Source organism: Coregonus lavaretus (genome assembly GCF_964263955.1).
Source record: "Coregonus lavaretus genome assembly, chromosome: 13".
NCBI lineage: Eukaryota > Metazoa > Chordata > Actinopteri > Salmoniformes > Salmonidae > Coregonus > Coregonus lavaretus.
The window spans coordinates 16,955,625-16,983,388 of NC_140000.1; the positions used below are offsets into that span (position 1 = coordinate 16,955,625).

At 43.0% G+C, this 27,764-nt stretch overlaps 2 protein-coding genes across 3 annotated transcripts in view; one reads left to right on the plus strand and one right to left on the minus strand.

Moving 5' to 3' along the window:
- The window catches only part of znrf2b (zinc and ring finger 2b), an 88,114-nt gene extending 77,476 nt beyond the window's left edge, over positions 1 to 10,638 (plus strand). Inside the window, exons 3-5 of the mRNA XM_084175676.1 lie at positions 4,770 to 4,875; positions 6,284 to 6,365; positions 7,009 to 10,638. Coding sequence (XP_084031802.1) covers positions 4,770 to 4,875; positions 6,284 to 6,341 — 164 coding nt within the window. The 3' untranslated portion in view covers positions 6,342 to 6,365; positions 7,009 to 10,638. The remainder of the gene's footprint in view (positions 1 to 4,769; positions 4,876 to 6,283; positions 6,366 to 7,008) is intronic.
- Positions 10,639 to 18,365: 7,727 nt separating this feature from the next.
- LOC311140640 (nucleotide-binding oligomerization domain-containing protein 1-like) lies at positions 18,366 to 24,119 on the minus strand. Of its 2 annotated transcripts, XM_084175784.1 has the most exons (12): positions 23,861 to 24,119; positions 23,473 to 23,700; positions 22,966 to 23,140; positions 20,942 to 22,763; positions 20,678 to 20,761; positions 20,482 to 20,565; positions 20,311 to 20,394; positions 20,152 to 20,235; positions 19,745 to 19,828; positions 19,547 to 19,630; positions 19,324 to 19,407; positions 18,366 to 19,124 (listed from the first exon to the last, which is right to left on the minus strand). In XM_084175784.1, the coding sequence occupies exons 2-12, from the start codon at positions 23,677 to 23,679 to the stop codon at positions 19,052 to 19,054; spliced, it is 2,865 nt and encodes a 954-aa protein (XP_084031910.1). In that variant the 5' UTR covers positions 23,680 to 23,700; positions 23,861 to 24,119; the 3' UTR covers positions 18,366 to 19,051. The 2 variants fall into 2 exon arrangements, with proteins under 2 accessions (XP_084031910.1, XP_084031911.1); XM_084175785.1 differs by lacking the exon at positions 23,861 to 24,119 and having other exon boundaries at positions 23,473 to 23,743.
- Positions 24,120 to 27,764: the final 3,645 nt, after the last annotated feature.

The following is a 27,764-nucleotide window of genomic DNA, read 5'->3' on the forward strand; positions in this document are numbered from 1 at the left end:
TACAAATGGACAGTACCGAAACAAATGACCCTGCATGCATTGTTTGTAGTTTTCCTCTGGACGTAGGAGAATCTTACAGAACTCTGCATGCAGGGTTTCAATTGGGTGTTTGTCCCATTGGGTGAAATCTTGTTTTGCAAGTGGACCCCACACCTCGCTGCCATAAAGTGCAATTGGTTCAATGACACATTGAATTAGGTTTAGACCAATTTTATTAGATATTTCAAGTTGAATTTGTTTTTTAATGGCGTAGAATGCCCTGCGTGCTTTTTCTCTCAGTTAATTCACTGCCTCAATAAGGTGTCTGTCACACCCTGGCGCTGGGACTCTATATGTTGAGCCAGGGTGTGTTCATTCTATGTGTTATATTTCTATGTTGGGGGTTCTAGTTGTTCTGTTCCGTGTTGGTCTAAGTTACCTAGGACGTTATGAGTCGTTTGTTGTTTTTGTTTACTGTCCGTGTTTATCGCTAATGATAAATAAACATGTTCGTTCATCACGCTGCGGCTTGGTCCTCCTCTGTATACGACGATCGTGACAGAAGAACCCACCATACAAGGACCAAGCAGCGTGTCCAGGAGCAGGCAGACTGGACATGGGAGGAAGCGCCGGGAAAGGAGATGGAGAGGTTGGCGATGGCCCAGGTGGGCAAATCGTGGTCCTGGGAGGACATGCTCGGGGGCAAAGGGCCATGGGCTAGGATTAAGGCCCTGGCGAGAGAGGAGCAGCGGTGTCAGCAGTGTCATCGTCGGACGGACGAGAGGCATGGGCGGCTGGGCAGCAGGAGGCTGCCACAGGGCGATTTGGAGAGGAGGCCACCGGGTTTGGGGGGCCAGAAGGCAGGTTGGCGGAGCCTGGTTGGAGAGCAGAGCCAACTCCCCGTACTCAGGCATGGCAGCATGAGACTGGTCAGGTTCCGGGGTATGCGGAGCTGCGTACTGTGCCACGAGTGGTCCGGCATAGTCCGGTACGTCCTGTGCGAGCACCCCGCACGTGTTGTGCGAAGGTGGGCATGCAGCCAGGACGGAGTGTGCCGGCTCAGCGCTCGTGGCCTCCAGTGCCTCTCCTCGGTCCCGGATATCCTGCGCCAGTGTCACGTGCTGTTATGCCAGTACGGGTACACAGCCCTGTACGTCCTGTGCTGATGCCTCACACAGAGTGTGTGAAGGTAGGCATTCAGCCAGGACGGGTTGTGGCAGCTCTTCACTCCAGGTCTCCTATCCGTCTCCACAGCCCGGCCCGGCCTGTCCCTGCTCCACGCACCAAGCCTACGGTGTGCGTCGCCAGCCCGGTCCGGCCTGTCCCTGCTCCATGCACCAAGCCTACGGTGTGCGTCGCCAGCCCGGTCCGGCCTGTTCCTGCTCCACGCACCAAGCCTACGGTGTGCGTCGCCAGCCCGGTCCGGCCTGTCCCTGCTCCTTGCACCAAGCCTACGGTGTGCGTCGCCAGCCCGGTCCGGCCTGTTCCTACTCCACGCACCAAGCCAGGGGTGCGCATCGTCAGCCCGGTCCGGCCTGTTCCTACTCCACGCACCAAGCCAGGGGTGCGCATCGTCAGCCCGGTCCGGCCCGTTCCTACTCCACGCACCAAGCCAGGGGTGCGAGTCGTCAGCCCGGTTCGGCCCGTTCCTACTCCACGCACCAAGCCAGGGGTGCGAGTCGTCAGCCCGGTCCGGCCCGTTCCGGCTCCACGCACCAAGCCAGGGGTGCGCGTCGTCAGTCCAGCACAACCCGTGCCTGGGTCACCGGTGCCTGGTAGGGTACCGGTCAACTGCTCCACTACGGAGCTGAAGCTAACCGCTCCTGCTACGTCCAGTTCAGCTCCAGCCAGCGGGGCCAGACCGGACCAGGGGCGCTATGGGGGGTTTATTGGAGGGTGGTGGGCAAGGCCGGAGCCAGAACCGCCGCCGAGGAGGAATGCCCACCCAGCCCTCCCCTGTTTTGCGCTGGTTGAGGCGCTGGGACTGGCGCTGGGACTCTATATGTTGAGCCAGGGTGTGTTCATTCTATGTGTTATATTTCTATGTTGGGGGTTCTAGTTGTTCTGTTCCGTGTTGGTCTAAGTTACCTAGGACGTTACGAGTCGTTTGTTGTTTTTGTTTACTGTCCGTGTTTATCGCTAATGATAAATAAACATGTTCGTTCATCATGCTGCGCCTTGGTCCTCCTCTGTATACGACGATCGTGACAGTGTCCAGTTGAGCTTATTTTTAAACCTAAGTAATTGTAGTGTGTGCAGCACTCTATATATTTTGTACCAATTGAGGACTTTGGTCTAATTCCCTGAGATCTGGATCTTCTCTGGAAAATCATTATTTTTGTCTTTTTGGGGTTTACTGCCAGAGCACAGGTCTCTCTCTCTCTCTCTCTCTCTCTCTCTCTCTCTCTCTCTCTCTCTCTCTCTCTCTCTCTCTCTCTCTCTCTCTCTCTCTCTCTCTCTCTCTCTCTCTCTCTCTCTTGCTCTCTCTCTCTCTCCCTCTCTCTCTTGCTCTCTCTCTCTTGCTCTCTCTCTATTTCTCTCTCTCTTTCTCTCTCTCTTTCTCTGTGTGTCTCTCTCATATACACACACACAACCACACACACTGTCTGTCAGGTTCCTGCCATTCCCCTGGTAATGCTTATACATTAATTCTCTCCAGGGGATAATAAATATAAAGTGCTGATGTCATCATGCCTCGTTCTATCGCTCTCTCTTGCTCCCTTGCTCCGCCACGCTGTTTTTCATCCTCATTTTTCCACCCTCCTAATATTTGATGTTTGTCGTGTCTCCTATGTCCTCTACTCTCTGTCTTTCTAAATCTCCCACTCCTCTCTCTCTCACTCCCCTTCTCCCTCTCTCCCCCTCTCTCTCTCCCCCCCCCTCTCTCTCTCTCCTCCCCTCTCTCTCTCTCTCTCATATTATCTCAGTAATAATGGTACTCCACTCTCTGTTCTGCTCAGGTTTCTGCTGGATCTTGATGTCTCAGCTGAAAAAAGACTCTTGTTCTTCTCTAATTGTGTTAAAGAAGAATTGACAATTGAACAAGGAAACTAACACTGTGGGATAGAAGGGGTCAGATATCTCCAATACATCATTCTTAAAGCTTTTGGATTGGAATAATAGAATAACGATCATATTCCAGTTGAAGACACCTCATGCAGTGTGTGTGGTGTGTGTGTGTGTGTGTGTACGTGTGTGTGTGTATGTGCAAGGTCACCAACATCAAAACCCACGTGGTAGTATTATTTATAGAGGAATGTGCTCTCTCTCTCTTCCGCTCTCTCTCGCCCCACTCCCTCCCCTCTCTCTCTCTCTCTCTCTCTCTCTCTCTCTTCCCTCTCTCTCTCTCCTCTCTCTCTCTCTCTCTCTCTTTCTCTCTCTCTCTCTCTCTCTCTCTCTCTCTCTCTCTCTTGCTACGTAGCTGTCAGCTGAGCCAGTAGCATGTGGTTCTATAACACAGCAGATAAAAATAACCAACAATTGAGAGAGAGAGGTCTACTTTGACTGGACCAAAGCAGTCCTGGGTTACCCTTCACAGTGGAAGCAAGTTTGTGCGTGTTGTTGTGTGTTCGTGTGTGTGTGTTTAAGTAGGTGTGTGCGTGTACACACACAGCACACAATTAATTCTGCATGTGAGCAGTTTTTCTTCTCACTTGCTTCCAGCATGAGTAAATAATCAATTATTGAAGCAGGATTTGGTCTGCGGGTTGTAGATAACATTACATACACAACCACAGAACCAACTGTTGAAATGAAGATAGTGACTCTGTTTATGGGGAGATTGGTTGAATTATGCAAATTATTAACCCAGGCTGACACAATGGTACAAGTATACAAACACTTGAGTGAGTCTGAAATGACACCCTATATAGTATACTACTTTTGACCAGGTATCTGGTCTAATAGGGAATAGGGTGCCATTTTGGACTCACTTTGTGTTGTGTGGAGGCAGAAGTAAATGAATTATTTTAGGCTACAAGTCAAAGAGTTATTGGGAATGTCCCCTTTGCTCATTCTGAAACGGTCATCAACCACAAAATATTAACCTTGACTGACAATCCATTGATTTTGTTGTACTTGTGCTAGACAGTGTAGTCTGACTCCAGTGTAGCCTATGTGCCAGGTTGAATTATTTGCTGAGTAGTAGAGTAGAGTAAAGTAGAATAGAGTAGATGGTTGTAATGCCTCTCTGTGACCTCAGGAGGGATCCTATGACAGAGAAGTGCTGTGTTGTCAGTCTGGAGCCATTATAGAACACTGTACATTTTAGTAGTGGGATTCCTCCTCCTATCAAGTCCACACTATACAGAGCTTGATGCAGAACTGCACTAGCTTTAAACTCTGTGTGTATTTGTTTGTAAAGAAGAAATACCAAATGCACCTCTCCACCTCCTGTCAGCATCACATCATGTCCCACAGCATTAGAGCCTGCTCCCAATGCCAGTTTGGTCCAGATAGACTACTAAGGTTTAACCATGGATATAGAGCTCCCCCTTCAGTAAATGTAGTGTAAATACAATCATTCTTTCTCTCTCTTTCTCTCACCTCCTCCAATTATCTCTCTCTCTCGCTCGCTCTCTCTCTCTCTCTCTCCCTCTCTCTCACTTTCTCTCTCTCTCTCTCTCTCTCTCTCTCTCTCTCTCTCTCTCTCTCTCTCTCTCTCTCTCTCTCTCTCTCTCTCTCTCTCTCTCTCTCTCTCTCTCTCTCTCTCTCTCTCTCTCTCTCTCTCTCTCTCTCTCTCTCTCTCTCTCTCTCTCTCTCTCTCTCTCTCTCTCTCTCTCTCTCTCTAGAGGACGTCCTGAGTAAGGATGCAGGTGAATGTGCAATCTGCCTAGAGGAGCTGCTACAGGGGGACACCATTGCTCGCCTGCCCTGTCTCTGCATATACCACAAAGGGTAAGTCCCCCCTCTCTATCCCTCTCTCTCCCCCTCTTTCTATATACCTCTCTCTTTCTCACTGTCACTAAATGTTTCTGTACAACCCACGACAAGAGGGATCTCTCCTGTTTTCCTCAACCGGTGCGTGTATGCATCATCATTCCTGCTCTCTTTGTCTCCCTCCCCCCTCCCTTCTTTTGTTCTATGTACAGTGCATTCAGAAAGTATTCAGACCCCTTGACTTTTTCCACATTTTGTTACGTTACAGCCTTATTCTAAAATTGATTAAATTGTTTTTCCCCCTCATCAATCTACACAAAATACCCTTTAATGACGAAACAAAAACAGGTTTCTATAAAATTTTGCCAATTTATAAAAAATAAAAAACTGAAATATCACATTTACATAAGTATTCAGACTCTTTACTCAGTACTTTGTTGAAACATCTTTGGCAGCGATTACAGCCTTGAGTCTTGGGTATGACACTACAAGCTTGGCACACCTGTATTTGGGGAGTTTCTCCCATTCTTCTCTACAGATCCTCTCAAGCTCTGTCAGGTTGGATGGGGAACGTCGCTGCACAGCTATTTTCAGGTCTCTCCAGAGATGTTCGATCGGGTTCAAGTCCAGGCTCTGGCTGGGCCACTCAAGGACATTCAGAGACTTGTCCCGAAGCCACTCCTGCGTTGTCTTGGCTGTGTGCTTAGGCTTGTTGTCCTGTTGGAAGGTGAACCTTCGCCCCAGTCTGAGGTCCTGAGCGCGCTGGAGCAGGTTTTCATCAAGGATCTCTCTGTACTTTGCTTCGCTCATCTTTCCCTCGATCCTGACTAGTCTCCCAGTCCCTGCCTCTGAAAAACATCCCCACAGCATGATGATGCTGCCACCACCATGTTTCACCGTAGGGATGGTGCCAGGTTTCCTCCAGACGTGACGCTTGGCATTCAGGCCAAATAGTTCAATCTTGGTTTCGTTGAACCAGAGAATATTGTTTCTCATTGTGTGCAAAGCTGTCATCCAAAAATATATTTTGATTTGTTTAACACTTTTTTGGTAATACATGATTCCATATGTGTTATTTCATCGTTTTTATGTATTCACTATTATTCTACAATGTAAAAAATTAAAAATTAAACTTGAATGAGTAGGTTTGTCCAAACTTTTGACTGGTAGTGTATGTAAATAAGGTATTTCTGTTTTTTATTTGTAATACATTTGCAAAAATGTCTAAAAACCTGTTTTTGCTTTGTCATTATGGGGTATTGTGTGTAGATTGATGAGGATTTTTATTTATTTAATCCATTTTAGAATAAGGCTGTAACGTAACAAAATGTGGAAAACATCAAGGGGTCTGAATACTTTCCGAATGCACTGCATGTAGTATTTGCTATGTTCTCCCTGACTGTGTCTCCTGTTCTCTCTCTGTCAGCTGTATTGATGAGTGGTTTGAGGTGAACAGATCGTGTCCAGAACATCCCTCAGACTAAAAGGGCCTCGCTACTTCTCCACAGGTAAATTCTATATTAATATGCATTTTCTCCACAGGTCAATTCCACATTTACTGAGTGTTTTTGATATTGATGCTTACTGTGATAAGTCACTTTAATATTCTGTGGGAAACTTTTAAGTTTCCACCGTTTAGTTCCCCAAATGGAAATGTAGTATTGTATTGACACAAAACAGGAAACATATGATACAGTATTACACCTTTTAGTTCAGTGGAGTTCTTTCTTTCTGTTGTTTTGTTTCAGCATCACATGTTAGCCCTCAGTATCTTCAGATTTCTGTTGTTTTGTTTCAGCATCACGTTAGCCCTCAGTATCTTCAGATTTCTGTTGTTTTGTTTCAGCATCACATGTTAGCCCTCAGTATCTTCAGATTTCTGTTGTTTTGTTTCAGCATCACATGTTAGCCCTCAGTATCTTCAGATTTCTGTTGTTTTGTTTCAGCATCACATGTTAGCCCTCAGTATCTTCAGATTTCTGTTGTTTTGTTTCAGCATCACACGTTAGCCCTCAGTATCTTCAGATTTCTGTTGTTTTGTTTCAGCATCACATGTTAGCCCTCAGTATCTTCAGATTTCTGTTGTTTTGTTTCAGCATCACATGTTAGCCCTCAGTATCTTCAGATTTCTGTTGTTTTTTCTCTCTGCAGGTTTCTTACTCCCTCGATAAGAAGAGTGATCTGCTCCAATAACAACAGTTCTCAATGTGAATCCCCTCCCCTTCCCCGTCGCCTAGGAGACTGCTGGACAGACACACTGTGACTCTATGGCCAGTACAGAACTGACCCCTCACCCTGACCTACCCCTCTACCCCCACCACCTCCAGTACCTCTCAACAGCCCTCAACACATCTCAACTCAAACCAGTCAAGTACCGCAGTGTGCCAAAACTCATTAAAAGCAATCTTCAGGGAAACTACATTTAATGCTGATCTATCTATTTATCTCCACACACACACAATATGCTCCAAGACAAGACCAGACAGACACAGACACACACACTCACAAATACACACTCACAAACACAACCAACCTCTGATTTGTCCTCACAGACAGACAGACCGACAGACAGACAGACATGCTTATCTGCCAACCTGATGTTGAGGGGAAGACACAACACCTCTGTTGCACAACTATCCAATCAGGAAAAGCTGTTGCTCTCAACACACCCTCTCACTCTCTGTGGCATCAATGGAACGGCTGTATATGGCACCCACAGACGTTTGGCCTTCCATCCTTTGGCCGTGCCTCAGTGATTGAGCTGCTGTGATTGGCTGAGCTCCAGGGCTGCTGTGACTTGGGATTCCCTCCTCCTGTGTTATAGGACAGCAGATCCAGGTCTCCTCCCATCTGTTTGGGCTGAGTGATTGTACACCTGGACATTTCGGGGAGCAAGCTGAGGGAAGAAGGGGCGAGAGGAAGTCAGTCCTCATCCCCCTCTCCCACTCTTTACCCCTCCTCACCAACTGTGTCTACCAGTGCCTTCACCTTCGGATCCTAATGGCCTACCAGGGCAGAGTCAGGACAACAGAACAGAACAGTATGATTGGTGGGTGGGGGACAGAGGGAGGGAGATCAGGTATCAGTCTATACTATAGCCTCCCACCCAAGCCCTTCCCTCTGTGTGTTGTTGACTGGATGTGGACAGACGGAGAGAGACCCAACAGAGAGCCAGACTCTGAATGTGAAACTCTGCTTAACTCTAACCGCTACTCCACTGGGACATGACTGTAACTTGCCCTGGCTGCTAGCCACACTGAAATTAGAAGTGCCCTGCTATACGCTGTCCCACTACATGGTGGCGCAAAAGACCCCCCCCGCTCTCTCTTTCTCGCGCTCTCCTTTCCCCTGACTAGCTATCTAACTCACAACCCCTCAATGCCTCTGTGATAGCAACATGACGTGAACTGGACTGTGCTACCAGAAGCACGTGGCTCGGCTAGTGGCAACTACAACTCCCAGCAGGCACTTCTCTGGAGTGAGAATGTTCGTCGTAGTTTTTGTAGCAGCAATACCTGTCTGTCTGGGACATGAGGCCCTCTGTGCTTAGCCTGGATCCCAACTGAATTACTGTGTTTCACAATTGTTTTACTGTACACCTTCAGTCTGGCAATTGTGAAGAGGAGCAATTCAGTTGGGATCCAGGCTACAATGTGCTGACCCCAGATCAGATATCCCCCTCCCCCAGGGTGACATTACATGGTGTATATACTCCAGCCTTCTATAGGGTTTACACACCCATCCTATTCTCTCACTCACTTTTACTTTTAATCATTATTTATCATCATGAGACTTATCAGTTATTATTATGCAAATGATTTGTTTTAAGTGTGCAGATTTGACATAATGGTGTAATTTCATATTTGTGTATGTATGTGTGAGTTATAGTAAAACTAAGTTGGGCCTTAATGCAAAAAGAATGACAATAACAACTATATGTCTTCTAGTCATGTTTGTCCATTTCAGTTCTGTTTCAAATAGCTGCCTGAGATAGCACACTTTTTACCCAATCATAATCATCTACCAATCAACCAATCAGCTTATCACAGTAGAGGTGGGTGGGCAGACCAGGAAGTTGGGGATTGGCAGAGCTCCATGCCAAAGCCAATCAGAATAAGGGGAAGACTGATGTATTCAAAAAATGTATCATTAGAATGTTGGATCCCCGAAACTTTGTCAGTGTGTTTGAGTGTTTTACACATTTCTTATCTAATACATTTCAGCTTCCAGCAACCCTGTGTTGTAATATTTAAACAAGGCCTTGATGTTGTTCTCTTTAATGGTTTAAAAGCTTTCCCAGGATGCGCTGCTAACTAGTATACTGAAGTTCAGAAAGACCTCCATCTCCTCCATTGGGTTGTGAATAAGGGCAGAGTAAGAAACTGATAGACAAATTCAATGAATAAGTTGAAAGGCTTTATTGGCTATGCTTTTTTACAATCATTGTGGGGGGTTTTCAATCTCCAGAGTTTAGAGATTTTAGATTATAGTATATTATTATGAAAGATCTAGGAATAAGATACATATTATTTATATTGGTTGCCCAATTCAAACTAGTAACAACCAGTCAGACAAAATAACAAAGAGCATTTATAAGGGATCTGGGTATTATGGTTTGGATGTACTAAAGATAGTGTTACCATGGCTACTGGGTCAGCTACACCCTATAAACTGTGGTTTCTCCAAAAGTGCCATCGTCATGGCTCTACAATGTGCTGCTAACAACTTATTTTTCAAGAAGTAAAGTGAGGCATAAAGCACTTTGGAATTGGACAATAAAAAGCCCCCACCCAAATGGACTGTTTCCCTATTTGTCATCATGTACTATAGCTAATAAAGTTGTATCTAAATCCATGGGATTTTCTCCTCATTGCACGTCAGTGAGGGAGAAACTATAATATCTGGTCTAACCTCATGTTTTGTCCCATGGCTACTGTACTGTAAGCAATGTGATTTTGAAATGTTGTCTAATGGCTCACGATTGTCTAATGGCTACTGTATGTGTACAATATGCCCATATTGTCATGGGTATGTGTGTAGCAGAGGACCCTCCCTAGCTAGCCTACCAGAACAGCCTTATATGAGTCACTGTAGCTAGAATCAGTTTTAAAGCACATTCTCCCCCCATTTCAGTTTTGTTAGTCTTTTATTTTGGATGTTTGGGTTTCTTTGGGGGGCGAGTGGGGAGAGCCTAGCACCTAAACTGATTTCGCTATGTTTCACTGTAGAGACTTCAGTTTGGATGTCAGGCTAGTGGGAAGGGAGGGGGGTTTTATGGTCATTCTATGTGTAAATGTTTTGGTTTTGCTGCTTATGCTACAGTTGCCAGATCTGAGCCCATAACAATCCAATTGGATCGATGTCTATCCAAATCTACCATGTTGAAAAAAGCTCCATATGGATTGACTTGATGCAGTGTTTAAAACAGTCAACATATAGGAATGTGGGATGTGTTAGAGAACACACCCATGTCATCAGGTAGAGAGCTATACTTGATGTTCCATTCATGATACTAGAATATACCATGACAGCGAACATACTGTAGATTATTATTATTAGTTGGGGATGAGCTTGCTTGAATGAAGGTGGAGGTGTAGTAGGGCTTCAAGTAATAGTTGAGAGGTATTTGGGTTAAACCCCCCAAGATACTTCAGAGACAGGCCGACAGTACATGCCTAGAAATTTTATTTTAGAAACTATTTAGACATACAGTATGTTATAACATTCCATTTATTTAAAAATATGTACAGAATATGAAATTAAAAGAGCAAAACTTTTGGAGCACATTCTTTTAATTGTATTAGTGTGAGTTACAGTGTGCCTTGGTGGATGAGTGTTTCAGTCATCGAGAAAGTTATGTGGAAGTTGTGTAATGTCTTGTCTTCTGCTATTTGTTTGTTCCTATCACCACCTGCTAACCTATATTCATTAGTCACCATGACCACAAACTGCATGACCACAAACTGACCATAACATGACTGACCATAACATGGCTGTCAGTACGTGTCATACAGTTCCAGTTCTGGCCAGTATACAAGAATAAGGGAATGGGAATGAGGCAGAAAAATCAGAGGGGTGAGAGTTAGGGCTAATGATAAGGGAGGTTTGAGAGCAGTGGCCTAGTCTCCAGTTAATTGCAGGCACCACATACATTCTGTTTATTTACACAGTGCTGTGTTGTTGTGGTGCAGGAGAAATTCAATACTGCAATTCAGCACCAGTAAAGTAATTATTTTATTTCATTTGGCCAACAAAAGTGGTTTTGATTAAAACAATGGATTTGCTTTGCATAATGATAAGATGTTCCATGGTTAACTGAAAGTGCTTCAACAAGGGACAGTTTGCCCTTGTCGTATATGATGAATGGTGGCCATTATTGCTGATGAACAAAAGAGTTCGCTATGCTGCATCGTGTTAGAGGCTTTTATTAAAATCACGAATTTACAGCATAGATACAGACTCGCGATGTCCGGAGAACGGCTCCCAGATTGCTATGGCCGTTCTAACTCTCCCGCGCCTAACCCCCTTATTTATAAACAATGAAACTACCTCCTCTGGCCAATCACCAGTCTCCCCTTTATATAGCCTTCCAAGAGTTGAATAGCTCCCTCTACTGTCCAATCCCCATATCTTACAAACCCCTTCCTGTCTGTCATATGTCATCATACTAAACATTGCCTTCTGATACTAACATAACCAACATTCCATTTCTTCATGAAAAACATTTAACAAAGGCATAATCTTCAGATACGATATTCCCCCCTTTCGAGACGACATAAACGTCTCGAAAACAAACAGAATAAGATTATGACTATTAACCATTTATCTTATTGAGTATCTTTAACATTAAACCAAACACATTCTCCTCCAGAGTGTAAATACCTTTCTATGAAATACCTGTTTATGAAGTGAGAATACATTACTATGACATATGAAGAAATCTCTATGGAGTGTAAGAGCGAAAAACTGTCCAGCAGCCATCCATCCATATCAATCAAGACAGTAAAATTCTCTCACGGTCCCTCTGCCCCAGGCAACCACCGTCGGTACTCCAGATAACCTCATTAACCATGTAAATGCATTTGAAACTATGATGTAATTAAATACCCATGTAAACAAAATCCTATCCATAAATATCCATTGTACGACTGGTCAACCCATCGAATCGTACAATGAATCTCTCCCTTCCTAGACCTTCTGTCCCTAACCCCATCGAAATAAACAAAAGCATCTAAGATCCTCATCTGCATTCAATAACATCAAACATCATTCTACTAAAATCAATACCTAAGAATATGACACAATTATGTATTACACATCAAATATGTCTATATTTCATTGCAGACACTGGAATGTAGTCCACTACACTTCCTCTCCCTGTAGTGTCCTCTTCCAATGGACTTGTTGATGATGGAATCAGCCACACCCTCCTTGTTTCATCTCCTCCAGTCATATTGTCCCTTCATATTGTCTTTGTTTGAGTATTCCAATCTCCACATGTTCTCCCAAATGCTTCTGGAATGACAAGAAAATAAACGACCAAACAGTATCTTTTGCAAAACAACCACTTTCAAATTAAACCTCAACATCAATTTAAGAATATAAAAATGACCTATAAATGATGTATGAATCACATTAACCTATCCCCCCCTTGATTCATAAATCATACTAAAATCATACTAAAAAAAAAATGTTTTCCTTGAAACAATAAAAATAAAATGATCAAATAATCAAAAAGGATATTTATCCATTCAGTAGTCCATCTAGACCCCCTCGTCCGTCTTCGTCCAGATCCGGAACAGTCAACACCGGCATCTGAGTGTTGTCTCCAGGCATCACAACACACAACGCTATCAGAGCTGCGATTAAAATCTGAACCATCACTGCTCCTATTGGCCTAATTGATCTTGCAACCAAATCTTCTCCCAAACACATCCCTTATAATGCATCTATAACCCCAGTGATATTATCTGAACTATCTGGACTCAAAGTATAACTAATATTTATCAATATTATCTTCCCAAATGTTACACCATACTATGAATGAAGTCCCCCCTTCTCCCTTAGACTTATTCTTCAATGATAGGCTTGAAGACTATGACATGTCGCCATGTCACCCTATTTTGAACTCTAGTTTCAAATTTCTGTGTTGGTACCACTCCTCTTTTAATGGTAAAAACCTCATATGGAAGCTTAAACGCTGACCTGTAACAACATCCTATCCCCCATAGGGTAAGAATATACTCTATCATCACAAACCCACCAAATATCTCTAAAATTCCCATAGTCACATTGTCAGTCAAAAGCTAATCTTTTAACCATCAAAGTCCTGCTCTTCTTACTACCTGATATATAAAAAGTAACCTATATTCCCATAAACATACCCCTACCTCATATGTTTTATTAGAACAAAAACAACTTTTAGCCCTCAATATTTCACCTGAATATTTCAGGTTTCCACTGTTACCTGACTTTACTTTCCATCTAACAATTCCCATAGGGTAATCCATTTACCCAAGAACACTTAAACCCTACTGGTCTGACAACTACATTATTTTATCTGTCAATGACTGTTGCCGATACCACAGTCATGACAAAGCATAACCCTGACCCACACCTGCCAGAGGCCGCGCGACCGTCTAACACGTCTTGGGCTGGCATCCCCAACAGACATCAACCCTCAAGATTCCTCACTGATTCTTACAGAATGAGTTAATCTATCTCTAATTTTCACAACAGAGGAACGAGCAGCACTGATCAGATGCCCCCCCCCTCTGTCATCAAAATCAAAAGACCCCATCCTGCAGCTTCCATGATGAATCTCTATTCTCCATTTCAGATTAATCTATATTGTTTCTATCTGCTCTCCTATTTTAATCCTATTCGTACTATCATTGACAGCCCTCTCCATCCGTAACATAAACTCCTGAGTCATTAATTTCAGAAAAGTTGTTGTCGATGTCATACTCCCTACATCGTATCATTAATCCCTTCCAAAGTTACCCTTAAAGTAGTTGATTTAGCTGCTGTATCAACCCTAATTACTTCTAGTGCAAAAGTTCCCATTCCCATTATCCTCTGTGTCTTATCTACTGTTGGAGTGACTGTAATCTACTCTTCCTGAACTCCCTCTGTGACTGTGGAAACTTCTACAGACTTCAAATCTTCCATTATAGGCGTCACCTTACAAATTACATAGCCCTTTAACCCATAATTCTTAACCGGAACAACTTCTAATGCTTGCACTAGATAAGTACACATATATTCTCCCTAACCTTTCTCTATAATATTACGCAACATAAGTGAACAGTCACTCCTAACCCTCTTCTAAACTATACCTCCTTTTACTCCTGGTCCTGATAACAATACTTATTCTCCATAATTATCTCTCCATATGGGAGAAACGTCCCCATCCTAAACCCTAATAAGTATTTTTCCCCTAAAATTGGTGCTGTATTGGTTCCCTTATAATCAAATGCGATATATTTATGACTTTAATACCTATCAATGTTGAAAGAGTTAAATTGCTTCTCCCTGTTGTTCTAATAGACTGAAGTGTTAATGTCCTTATTTACTCCTAGTTTTCCCCCAGTTTTCCCCTAAGACTTTGAACTCTTTCCTTGTACTTCCATCCATCACCACTAGTGTCACGTTTTCCCCCTTTCAGTTCTACCTCTAAACTTTAACCCTTCTGATTATTACAAAAGGTACCCACAATTACCTTGATCTTCCTATTCTAAAGTGTCATTCATTACTGTTCTCTCTCTCTCTCTTACTACTACCGTTAAAACTTAGCTTACTGTCTCAGAGTTCCTTCAACCCTAATCTACTCCTAACTTATTTTAATCTAATCTTTTCTCTCATAACATTTAAAACCTTTTCCCCTGATTTATTGACAAAATCTCTTACCACCAAATTTTTGGAATATGTGATTGGGAAAGTTCCCCACCTGCTTCTGACTCATCACACACAGACTTGGCAAAACCAACTAAACACCTTTAGCCTAACCTCAAATCTCTTTGTGTCAGGATGTAACCCAGAATAACAGTCACTCTATTAAGTTTATTTTCCCAGACAGATTGTCTAACAGGTAATCTAATACATTATCATCCTTCCTATGATATTATCTTTTAAGCAAATGATTCCCAAAAAAACCCTACTTCGTAAAATATTCTACCAGACAGTCAGTCGTCTAGTGTGCATCTTATTGTACGCTTCAATTCTCTTCCCAACACTACAATAACAGTATCTTCTAATATTAGTACTTTAAGAGTAAGTACTACCTCAAATCCCTATCCTAATTAGTTATCAATTAGTGAGATGTTTAACCTCTTTAGGCTGAACACAGATAGGTTTTCCCCTATTCACTATCCCTTCTAATGGTCGGTTGTTTCAACTGTTAGCTATTTTCTCTTCTTCTCTAATCGATGCTCTCAGCAATGCACCCCCCTTCATCTCTTCTAGAACAGGTGATCTTTTTCTCCTTCATCTTCCTCTGTTGTTTTCTCCTGTTCTTGGGATTCTCTCAGCAGTTTTCTTGGTCCTGTTCCTTCTCGTCGTTGACATATCAGTATTCTTCAACCTTAGTTCTAAGTTCTGTCCTCGAAATATCATCTTCCATCATCTTCTTACTTTTCTTCTGTGCCAGTCCTTGTAGGACAAACTCCTCTTGAAAATAAAGCACCTTTAATCTCCAAATCTTCATCGCTTTCTTCATCTTCAACTCGAATCTCTTGTCTCCTTCTTCGTTCAACTTTCATCAGAGATCAAGTCTCCAGTATCCTTCTTTCCTCTCTTGCCACTTCCTTCTGATCACAGAGTCACCTCCACCCATGGCCTCTCATCAATCACCCATCTTCATCATCCTCATCTCCTTAAGTTCCCAGACATCTCGGTTTTCTTCCGTCTTCTGGATTTTTGAATTCATCTTCATCGTCGTTTCTGCTCGTATTCGTCTTCATCTCTGATGCCATAATCACCATGCTAGATAATCACTGAAAGCTTCCTTCTCGTAAGGTGGGTGTCTTTCTGCTGAATCCATATGTGAGAAAGGTGTACTAACATCTGCCATTAGTCTCTCCTAACACTACCTTAGTTAAATAATTACTATTTTAGTCAATTTTCCCCTATATCAACCCTTTTAAATTCCTTTATTGTGAACTATGTTATTCTAGACTGTATAGCCTAAAGCTTACCCCCTTAAATTATTAATATAACCCTAACAACTCCAAATAAATCCTGACTAATTAAACCCAATTTTATTCCTATATCCTATGTCACCAACTTATCAATTAGTGTTGAGTATATTACCACAACCCATCAAATGCAAGTAAATTAGTCAACTTCAAAGCAATCCCAAAAACAAAGCCTCTAACCCTTCAATACTACAATCCCCATAAACCCCCTTGCTCTATTAGCTCTAATTATCATAAATTTAAAGAATAATGTCCATCCTTGATTCCCAACCCAACTGTAATTAAACCCCAGTGATGCACATAGCCTCCAAAATGCAATTTTTAATGAAATAGTATTTGCCAAGCCTATGTAAAATTGTCATAACATCACATATTCTGTTAGGATGATTTTGTAACCATAATCAGTACCAAAACCTTTTTGACTTGATCCTCTGCCGCGTGACGTGATCACTTCCTGTATCTCCTCGCTCCCCCTCTCTCCTTTGCTCTCGTCTGTCGTCTAGTCCTATTGCTCCTCTCATATGACAGAAGAACATACACAGAAAAAGACTTTAGTAGTTAATGCAATCACTGAGTATTTCCAACCGTTCAATATTCATTCGTTCTACATTCTTCACTCTAAGACTTTAACTCAGAATTAAATAGATCGCTCAAAAACCTTTTTTTATTTTAATCCGTTATTTAATTATTTAATTCAATCTATTATAATCCGTTATCCTATATTTAATGTATAAATTCAAGTTTCATCTTTAACCAATCGCAGTTTAAACTAGAATCATCGTGTTAAAATCTCTTTATGCGTATTTGTTCCGTCGTCTGTGTTCCTCTGTCTCCCCCTGCAGTTTAACCAATGTGTTGTTTTGCAGAAATCCACGCATGCGCAAATATCATTTTAACCTCATGCTTGAGTTTCAGCATCCCCTCGTGGTGCCGTCTAGTGCCGTAAAACAAAACGTTCCCTAATCTCGTGCCATAAACTCCAACTCCCCCGTTCTGTAGTGTAGTGTCACAAAATTAAATGCATGCCCATACATTTATTACATAAATCGCTCCAAAACATTTCATTTAATTTTAATCGTCTTTTAATTTAATTAATTATACTCCGTCAACATATATTTGATTTATAACTTTACTACATCTCGCCAAATAGTTTCACGTTCGACCAACAGCCGTTTAACACCTAAGAGATTTTTCCCCAAAATCTCTCTTATTCTGTGACTATTGTCCCTTGGGGGGGGGGGACCTATGACCCTTACCCATAATGCCGTGCTTTGTAGGCTTAGCACATAACCACATGTTGTAGTTTTTAGCCCCGTAAAATCACGCATGCGCAAATATCATTCAAAAATACCTTTTCACCATGAAAGAATGATTCTCTACTCTCTCTCCCCAACCAGAAAGAATAACAGCCAGCTGTAATTTCCCATTTCCCCCTTATAGTCAAACAACATTTAACAGCGCTCACAAAACATACAACCTGACTTACAGACAGTGACAAGTTTAAGAGACTTTAATCCATCGCAATGGAATCTCTAAGGATACGTTAGCATGTAGCACACAACACAATTAGCCTTTAGCCTCTAGCCACGATGTACCATGTAGCATGAAACACACTCCCATTTAGCCTTGTAGCCTTAGCCTCTAGCTAACGGCAGCCTACAACATGTAACAAACCCTGCACTGCCCTATCAATTTTAACATATTTATCCTACCGTTTTTGCTACCGGGACTAATGACCATTACACCGAGAAATCAGACCCAATCAAACGCCCCGTCGGACGAGAGTCAAATCATAATTACAATCAGATAAACCCCATGAATCCGAGCTCTCTTTAAGAAAAGAAACCCACCGTCCACCCATTCTATCGTGTAAACGGATTTGTCGGCCCGACATCTAAAATGGCCCCCCCTGGAGGTCTTAAGTGGTACAGTGCCCTAAAGAATGCGCATATCTGCCTTAATCGTCACTTCAATACTTAAATCCTACCGTTTCATGCTCTAAAAACTCCCAATTATCTGCCGTTTCCCCTGGGATAAATTTTAGCAGACTCTAGTCGACCAGCAACAACGCCACCTGAGGCCAGGTTATAATGGAACATCTCTTCAATGTACACAAGTCATATCCAATCTAACAAACTCCGAAGCGGTAAGAACACTCACCCTTTTTTCGGCCATGCTTCAGAGAGAGTTAGGCCGGCGGTTGACTGAAACAAGGAAGAGACGCAAAACCAGCCCCACGTTGGGCGCCATTATGTCGTATATGATGAATGGTGGCCATTATTGCTGATGAACAAAAGAGTTCGCTATGCTGCATCGTGTTAGAGGCTTTTATTAAAATCACGAATTTACAGCATAGATACAGACTCGCGATGTCCGGAGAACGGCTCCCAGATTGCTATGGCCGTTCTAACTCTCCCGCGCCTAACCCCCTTATTTATAAACAATGAAACTACCTCCTCTGGCCAATCACCAGTCTCCCCTTTATATAGCCTTCCAAGAGTTGAATAGCTCCCTCTACTGTCCAATCCCCATATCTTACAAACCCCTTCCTGTCTGTCATATGTCATCATACTAAACATTGCCTTCTGATACTAACATAACCAACATTCCATTTCTTCATGAAAAACATTTAACAAAGGCATAATCTTCAGATACGATACCCTTACTGTATAAGTTAATTTGTTTCAAAACTAAAGTAGAGCTAGTAAAATAGTTACATTGAATACTTCCTCTCTGAGAAAGGCACCTCCGGTTTCAAATCCCTGAATTAAAAGAGATTCATTATGGATAAATATATGACTGCAGGAAGTGTTTTTATGGGTCAAGGCTTTTACCCATATGCCAGATTCACCTAGCTAATACAGTCCGTTCAAATATTTACTAAATGTAGTATGCAAAAAACACACAAAGAATTTCTACGTTTCGTTAACAGACGTGACCAATCTACACACACACGCGCGCGCGCGCACTGACACACTCTCCAGCTCAGTTGTGTTTCCTCAGTTGAAGCGTAGCCTTCCCTCAGCCTCAAACAGCTTCTCTTCCTCTTCAGAAAGACAGTTTCCTTTTAAACTATGGGTGAGTGATGACAGAGCACATGATAATCAGGAACCAGCAATGCTTTCAAAGACCCACAACCATTACAAAGTGGAAATGGTGAAAGATGTTTTGAAATAAAAATGTATCTCAGGAATATATCAAATACTATTATAAACCTGGTACAAAAAAATAGAGTAATGTGCCTTTAAGCGAAGACATTGCATACACTCACCTGATCTCTTTGAGAGATGTGTTTTTGGAGAGAGCCTCTGACAGCGTTCTGATTCCATCCACTGTCAGCTGATTCTTGATTAACCTGCACAGAGTGATCACTAGGTTAACCGGCTAACTTTTAGTAACATTCAGAAATAACTTTTGTTTACTTTCTGGTTCATTCTGAAGCTAAACATTATTATTGGTTGTTGGGGGAGTGTTGAGACTGTGGCCTGCCTTACCAGAGGTGAGATAGACCCGTGTTGGATCTGATCAGTTCTGCCAAGTCTGGTGCTACATCATCTGACAATTCGTTTTGCACCAACCTATAACAAAACACCACGTATAAACTGTGTTAACTCCAAGGCACAAATAGACATTAAATATACAGATACACATACTGTCACCAGAAACTTGATTAATTAATAAGATTGTCCTACCAGAAGATTCTGAGCATTGTGTTGTCTTTCAGTGCTTCGGCCAAGCTCCTCCCACCTTCTGAAGTGATGCCATTGGCTGAGAGACTAAGGGAGAGAAGAGCATAGAAATATAATTATTAGTAGTAATACATAAGTATACTGTATTACTTTAAGTAATGATATTACTATGAGACAGAGTGATATACTGTAAAATAGATACTGTAGTTTCAGTGTTTGTGAGTAAGGGAGTTCAGTAACCCATACTGTAGCTGAATGTGCGTTAGTAAAATGATACACCAATGGGTTATACTTCCTTATTTCTGACCTCAACCACAGTTGTGGGAGAACTGAAAATGACATGGCACAATCAGTGCCAATTACTTATTCAGAGAAACGATAACAATGACATATCTTGCCATCTATCGCACCTGAGGTTGGTAAGACTTGGGTGATTCCTTAGGGCCTCTGCGAATGCTCTCGCGCCTTCATCACCAATGGTGTTCCCCCACATTCTGAAAAACAGGAACAATCCATCCCATGCACTCTGATCTAAAATGGAATAAAAAATATTGCAATAGTGCACTTACCCCACGTCAAAGATAGATGTGCTCTTCTGAATGGCACTGGCTAGATACCTGCCACCCACACTGGTGAACTTGTTGTTGCCAAGCCTTTGAACAAATCAAAGTGCCAAAAATAAACATTAAAATTTATACACAAGTAATTATATCATTGTTTGGACATATTAATTTACATACTTGACGACTCTTAACTTAGGACATTCCTCAATGATATGAGCGATTAGCATTGCTCCGATGTCCGTGATGTGATTATTGTAAAGTCTGTAAAATCAAGACAAAATAAATACAAGTCACGTCATATGAATTTTGTCATTCAGCACAATACTGTACTGAAGTTTGACAGGCAAGTTGACCCTGATAGACACTGACTCACCCCAGAACCTCCACCACTTTGTGTTTGATAAGCTCCTCAGCCAGTACCTCAACGCTGCTGTCTGAGATCTGATTGACACACAACCTGAAATGGAAAAAACGAATTTGGCTGAAAAGTTATACTTTATAGTTCGTTATACTAGTATTTTTTTTATAGCAGAAAGACATGATTTGCAAATGTTACTTGTAAACAAGTGTACCTTTCATGTAAACAGTGGTATAAAGTACATAGTGTTTCCATCTGCATGTATTCCTAATTCCTCACCTCACCACGGTCATCTTACTGAATGAAGGCCTGAGCTGCTTGACCCCATAGTCACTGATGTTGTTGTTGTCCATGTCCACCCCTAGCCTCTTCCGCCGGTGCTGCAGCACAAAGTTGAGGGCGCTGCAGTCGCCAGAGAACACATTACAGTAGCCCAGCTTGATGTAGTCAGCTGTTATGCCCTTCGCAGTCAGCTGGGCCACCTCTTTACTTCCTGTCTCGAAGATGCAGCGCAGCATCCACAGGAAGTTGGGCAGGACGTGCACCTTGCTGCCCTCCTGCTCTGTGCTGTGGAGTGGCAGGCCACGGAGGTGGGACCTCACGCTGGTGGACAGGTAGGACTTGAGGACCGCCCGCTTCCTCTTCAGTAGCGCTGGAGGAACCATGTGCTCCAGCAGGCCGGCGTTGGCCTTAGACAGCAGTCCACACAGGAAGAGGTTGGTGAACTGGAGATGCTCATTGGTCTTGAACGGGTCCTTTCCCCTGGGTTTAGAGGAGCCACAGATGTAGGGGACGACACACGATAAACAAGATGTGTTGTCCCTCCTGCTGCACTCGGTAAAGAACTTGAGGATGTTGCCTACGGTGGCCTGTTCGTCCAGAACCAGGGAGAATGCAGCCAAGAAGGATTGCAGGGTGAGGTGCAGGAACTCAAAGGTGGAAGGGTTTCCACAGGCATTGTAGTGGCTGACTGGTCGGAGGAAACCCATCTGAAGGTCCTCCTCAGTCAGGCCACAGGAGGCCACCTCCTCCTGGTTGAACACAAAGCCTCCTCTCTCCATGCCCAGCAGAGCCAGCTTAGAGAAGGCTGTCAGCGGCTTCAGCCCTGCCCTGAAGGTATCAGCGGGGCACCTGGTGTTTCTCTTCAGGATGCCAGGTGGGGGAGCGGCCCCCCGGCTGAAGAAGACTTCAGACAGCAGGAGGAATATGTTAGTGAGGGTCACGCAAACCTCTGGCAGCTCAAAGTCATCGTAGACTGAGCGCAGGTGTTTAAAGCTCTTGAAGACGATCCAGCAGAAGAGGGGGATGGAGCAGAGGCCACAGAGGTGGGGGCTGGCGTCCAGCTGGACTGAGACCAGGTCCCGGTGCTCCTGGTCCTTGAAGTGCAGGTTGGTGTAGGTCTGAAGGTGGGCGGGAGAGAACCCACGCAGGGCCACCCTCTTCCGGATCACCCTGCTCTGGACCTCTGTGCCTGTCCGAGCCGTAAGGACCTTCCGGGAACCTTTAAGCAGCTTCCCACAGAGCAGGTTAATGAGCACCAGAAGGGGGTGAGTCCTCTCCTCTGGAGAAACCACCTCAGGCACGTTCTCCAGGTCCAGATCATCCTGGATCTCATCATAGCCGTCAAACGTAAAGATAACCTTTTCAGGGAAGCGGAGGATATATCTGAACACCTCGTTATCCGCATCCTGGTCGGGGTAGCAGTTATATTTGAAGAGTAGGTCCCTGAGTGAGATCTCATCTGTCTCCTTGAATGTGCTGAACATCCTGCAGCGGAACTTGAAGAAGAACATGGCGTCTGTCTGTTCCAGCTCCCTCTTGGACCACAGCCTCTGGAGCTTCTGGAGGAGGATGGACTTGCCCACCCCAGCGTCCCCAGTGACGAGCACCATCTCAGCCTGGGGGTTAAAGACACCCTGCTCTCCCAGGAGCTGCGCCAGACCCTCAAGGTGGCCCAGGCTCTCATTGCGGTCATTCAGGAGCTCCATCAGGGTGTCTGTATAGAGCTCCTCCAGGAGAGTCTCCTCTCGCTGGGCGTAGGAGGCAATGAAGCGTGTGTCTCGGCCCAGCTCGTGCCTCAGCTTCTCACAGTACCTACTAACTGAAAAGAGAGGGGGGTAGTGAGAATACACTGCAGTCTCATTCTCAACCACTGATATTCAGCCAAAATATACAGTAGTTTCCCTCGTGATTCTCTAATAGCTTACATTTTCAATGCACTGTATTTTTTATTTTATTTTATTTTATAAAATTCCAATAACACATATGAAGTGCAGCACCATACAGTCTACTGACATACTTACTAGGGTCTGTGTTCTTCACTGGTATGTCCTGTATGGAGTCTGGTGGCTGGTAGTTGATCTCTTTAAGCCATGGTTGGAGGTCTATGTATGCATCATAAACTTTGTGGAGAATATATAGGAAGTATTCACATGCCTGCTCCCCTTTGCTTTGGACCAATTCAAGGATTTTACGCACCTGTGCAATGTCAATCATAAGTAAATCATATTTACTTTACAGTGATTAATATTTAATAATAATTTGACAGCTAACCATTTCTCTCTCTCACGTTCCACATTTTGATTAATGTGGCCAAACAGGATTCTGCCAGCACACCAAATGCCATTGTATTGCAAAATAAAGTATTGTCTTTATATTTTCTCATCTTAAAATAAATTAGTCAATTTGAGTTAGGGCCTTGTAGGCTATTAATGAATGCAAGAGCATGTCTTTGTGATGGCTACTTTGTAATTTGATATGTGGTCCAAATGGACATGTCTCCTCTTTGAAACCCTCCTATAGTAAATTACCTGGTCTGTCTTGGTGGCTGAGCGCTGGATGATTTCTGCATCCTCGATACACAGAAAGCCATTTTGTATGAGGTTATCCAGAATGCACTGCGTGCTCTTCACCTGGGAGACCAGTAGCTCACGGTGCAAGGTGAGAATTTGGACAGTGGACACACGTCCCATTAGTCCAGCACCGCCTTTCTCGGCACTGGAGCCCATAAAATGCATGGGTTCAGCTGCCTGTATTTACTGGAAACGTTTAAAGGGGAATTAAACTGCGTGCTACATATTTATCTAGTATAGAAAATTATAGTCAGATAATAATCATCAGTTAGGAGAAAAGGATCCAACAGTAGGCTATGGATAAAAGACGTGGATGTGTTATCTATATGGGCTCGGCTATATTTACCTTCAAACGCTTTGATAACATTGTTCTTATCGGCTCTGGCCTAATCCGCCGCGGAAATACTCGGAAACCACAGCTCTCCGCAAAAACAAACTCCAGTCTTGGTTATTAAATCGTTGAAAATAGCGTATGACAGGATATTAACAAAAGTTTTCTCTAGGACCGTTAGAAGAGTGATCTAGTCTCAATAAATGTCAGGAGAGAAAAAACACTGAACACAGTAGTGTCTCGTTACCGTTTTTCTTTAAGGAAGTGAAACCAAAACCAGCCTTTGATGCGCGTAATTTCGCCTCGGATTGCGACCGCGCTTTTTGCATGCTGCACTATCTGCCTCTTTTACATAGGGTTTTCACCACTCCTGAACTGTTCCACTGGTAAATCTGGATTTCCCAAACTCGGTCCAGGGGCCCCATCTGGATGTACGTTTAGTTTTTTGCCCTAGCACTACACAGCTGATTTAAATATCCAACTCATCATCAAGATTTTATTATTTGAATCATCTGTATAGTGCCATGTCAAAAAAACAAAACGTGCACCTAGGGGGCAGGGTTGCCAGGAGAAGCAAACTATTTATCACTCAAAACCAGCCCAAAAGGCCTGAAAACTAGCCCTTTTTTTCACAGCAAGAAAGGAATTGCCATATCTATACAATAAACCATTTTTCCATAATGCTATGGAGCCAATTAAGAAGGAATATAGTAACTTCTAATGACATTAGAAGCAAAATGACATGACATAATAAAGGAATTTGAATATGTGGCAAGAGAAAAGATATCAATGGATATCGATTAAATTTTAATTTGACTGCTATGGTTAAGCAATAAGGCACAAGGGGGTATGGTATATGGCCAATATACCACGGCTAAGGGCAGTTCTTAAGCACTACGCAATGCAGAGTGCCTGGAAACAGCCGTTAGGCGTGGTATATTGGCCATATACCACAAACCCCCAAGGTGCCTTATTGCTAATATAAACTGGTTGCCAATGTAATTAGAACAGGAAAAAGTAATGTTTTGTCAAACCCGTGGTATATGGACAAACATACCACAGTTTCAGCCAATCAGCATTCAAGGCTCGAACCAGGTTTATAATTGTAAATAAATCCCCTTTGCGCATGTGCAAAGCTATAGATACATCCGACAGGGAGTTTGAGTGATGAAAGTTGGACAGAGGATCTCGAAATCTCTGCGCAAGAAACACTTAGATGAACATTTAAAAAACGAATGTTAGGCTATTTTCTGGCAATTGTGCTGTTATTATGTGCCAGATGTTAAGACTACAACCTGTTATAAATGGCTCATTTGCGAGATTGACTTGTCATTTCAATAGGCATAGGCTACAGACTAAAATCTGGGTTTATGATTCTAATTAAACGTTGCCATAGTTTTCTTGGATAAAGGCAGTTAGCCTATAGCCCCTGATAGGCCAAGATGTAAACTGAACGATTTAGCAGCTTGCTTAGTTCAAATAAACAGACACTTTATTTGGCTAGTAGGCAAATAGGCCTACGTTAGGGTATAATGACTACACTGGGGAAAAAAGTATTTAGTCAGCCACCAATTGTGCAAGTTCTCCCACTTAAAAAGATGAGAGAGGCCTGTCATTTTCATCATAGGTACACGTCAACTATGACAGACAAATTGAGCATTTTTTTTTCCAGAAAATCACATTGTAGGATTTAATGAATGAATTTATTTGCAAATTATGGTGGAAAATAGGTATTTGGTCACCTACAAACAAGCAAGATTTCTCGCTCTCACAGACCTGTAACTTCTTCTTTAAGAGGCTCCTCTGTCCTCCACTCATTGCCTGTATTAATGGCACCTGTTTGAACTTGTTATCAGTATAAAAGACACCTGTCCACAACCTCAAACAGTCATACTCCTAACTCCACTATGGCCAAGACCAAAGAGCTGTCAAAGGACACCAGAAACAAAATTGTAGACCTGCACCAGGCTGGGAAGACTGAATCTGCAATAGGTAAGCAGCTTGGTTTGAAGAAATCAACTGTGGGAGCAATTATTAGGAAATGGAAGACATACAAGACCACTGATAATCTCCCTCGATCTGGGGCTCCATGCAAGATCTCACCCCGTGGGGTCAAAATGATCACAAGAATGGTGAGCAAAAATCCCAGAACCACACGGGGGGACCTAGTGAATGACCTGCAGAGAGCTGGGACCAAAGTAACAAAGCCTACCATCAGTAACACACTACGCCGCCAGGGACTCAAATCCTGCAGTGCCAGACGTGTCCCCCTGCTTAAGCCAGTACATGTCCAGGCCCGTCTGAAGTTTGCTAGAGTGCATTTGGATGATCCAGAAGAGGACTGGGAGAATGTCATATGGTCAGATGAAACAAAAATATAACTTTTTGGTAAAAACTCAACTCGTCGTGTTTGAAGGACAAAGAATGCTGAGTTGCATCCAAAGAACACCATACCTACTGTGAAGCATGGGGGTGGAAACATCATGCTTTGGGGCTGTTTTTCTGCAAAGGGACCAGGACGACTGATCCGTGTAAAGGAAAGAATGAATGGGGCCATGTATCGTGAGATTTTGAGTGCAAACCTCCTTCCATCAGCAAGGGCATTGAAGATGAAACGTGGCTGGGTCTTTCAGCATGACAATGATCCCAAACACACTGCCCGGGCAACGAAGGAGTGGCTTCGTAAGAAGCATTTCAAGGTCCTGGAGTGGCCTAGCCAGTCTCCAGATCTCAACCCCATAGAAAATCCTTGGAGGGAGTTGAAAGTCCGTGTTGCCCAGCGACAGCCCCAAAACATCACTGCTCTAGAGGAGATCTGCATGGCGGAATGGGCCAAAATACCAGCAACAGTGTGTGAAAACCTTGTGAAGACTTACAGAAAACGTTTGACCTGTGTCATTGCCAACAAAGGGTATATAACAAAGTATTGAGAAACTTTTGTTATTGACCAAATACTTATTTTCCACCATAATTTTCAAATAAATTCATTAAAAATCCTACAATGTGATTTTCTGGACAAAAAAATCTCATTTTGTCTGTCATAGTTGACGTGTACCTATGATGAAAATTACAGGCCTCTCTCATCTTTTTAAGTGGGAGAACTTGCACAATTGGTGGCTGACTAAATACTTTTTTTCCCCACTGTATATGACTGCATGTCTCCAGAAGGTAATCTTCTGAGGCTGAGGGGTGCTTTTCCGAAGGTGCATGGGGCTGTGGTGCTGCATGGAGATCAGAAGCTCTTCAACTGGGCAGCAGTGTTGCGATGGAGGGAATAGCTTATACGGAGACTACCTAAGACCACTGCAACAGAGTTATTGTAAAGTGTGGGAATAAGCTTATTCCAGACTTAGCCTACGTTTAACCTCTCCCTTGTTCATTTCAAAGTCCATATGTCCATGACCCGATTCAAATAAATCAATTCAAATAGTTTGAAATTCATATTAACCCCTCCTACAGAATATGATTTGGCAAGATTTTGAGTGATGAAATAAATATCTAAATATTCTAGAAAAAAATATTTTGAGTGGCAAAGACTCCAGTGGTCATACATAATTCATAGATTCACCAAAACATCTATTATTCTGTATTATTATTCCTGGTAAATACTCCTGGTTATGATTGCAGATACGAGCCCAGAGAATGGGATGGTGCAATATTGAATTAGTCATATTTTGATAAGGTGCATGCATGGAGATGTCCACGTCACCCAGAGATATGTCCATGCTGTAGAGATACACCTAGCAGACTGAAACGTCACTGTTATAGGCATAATACAGCTAGTGCTATCTAGACTTGCGCTGGCAAACAAATTCATTACATTAGCGACCTAAATGTGAAGTAAACTCAAAAGGAGTAATAGAGAATGGAGACTTTTAACTTGAAAACGTGCAGGGGATACCTCTTTCCGGGTTGCCTG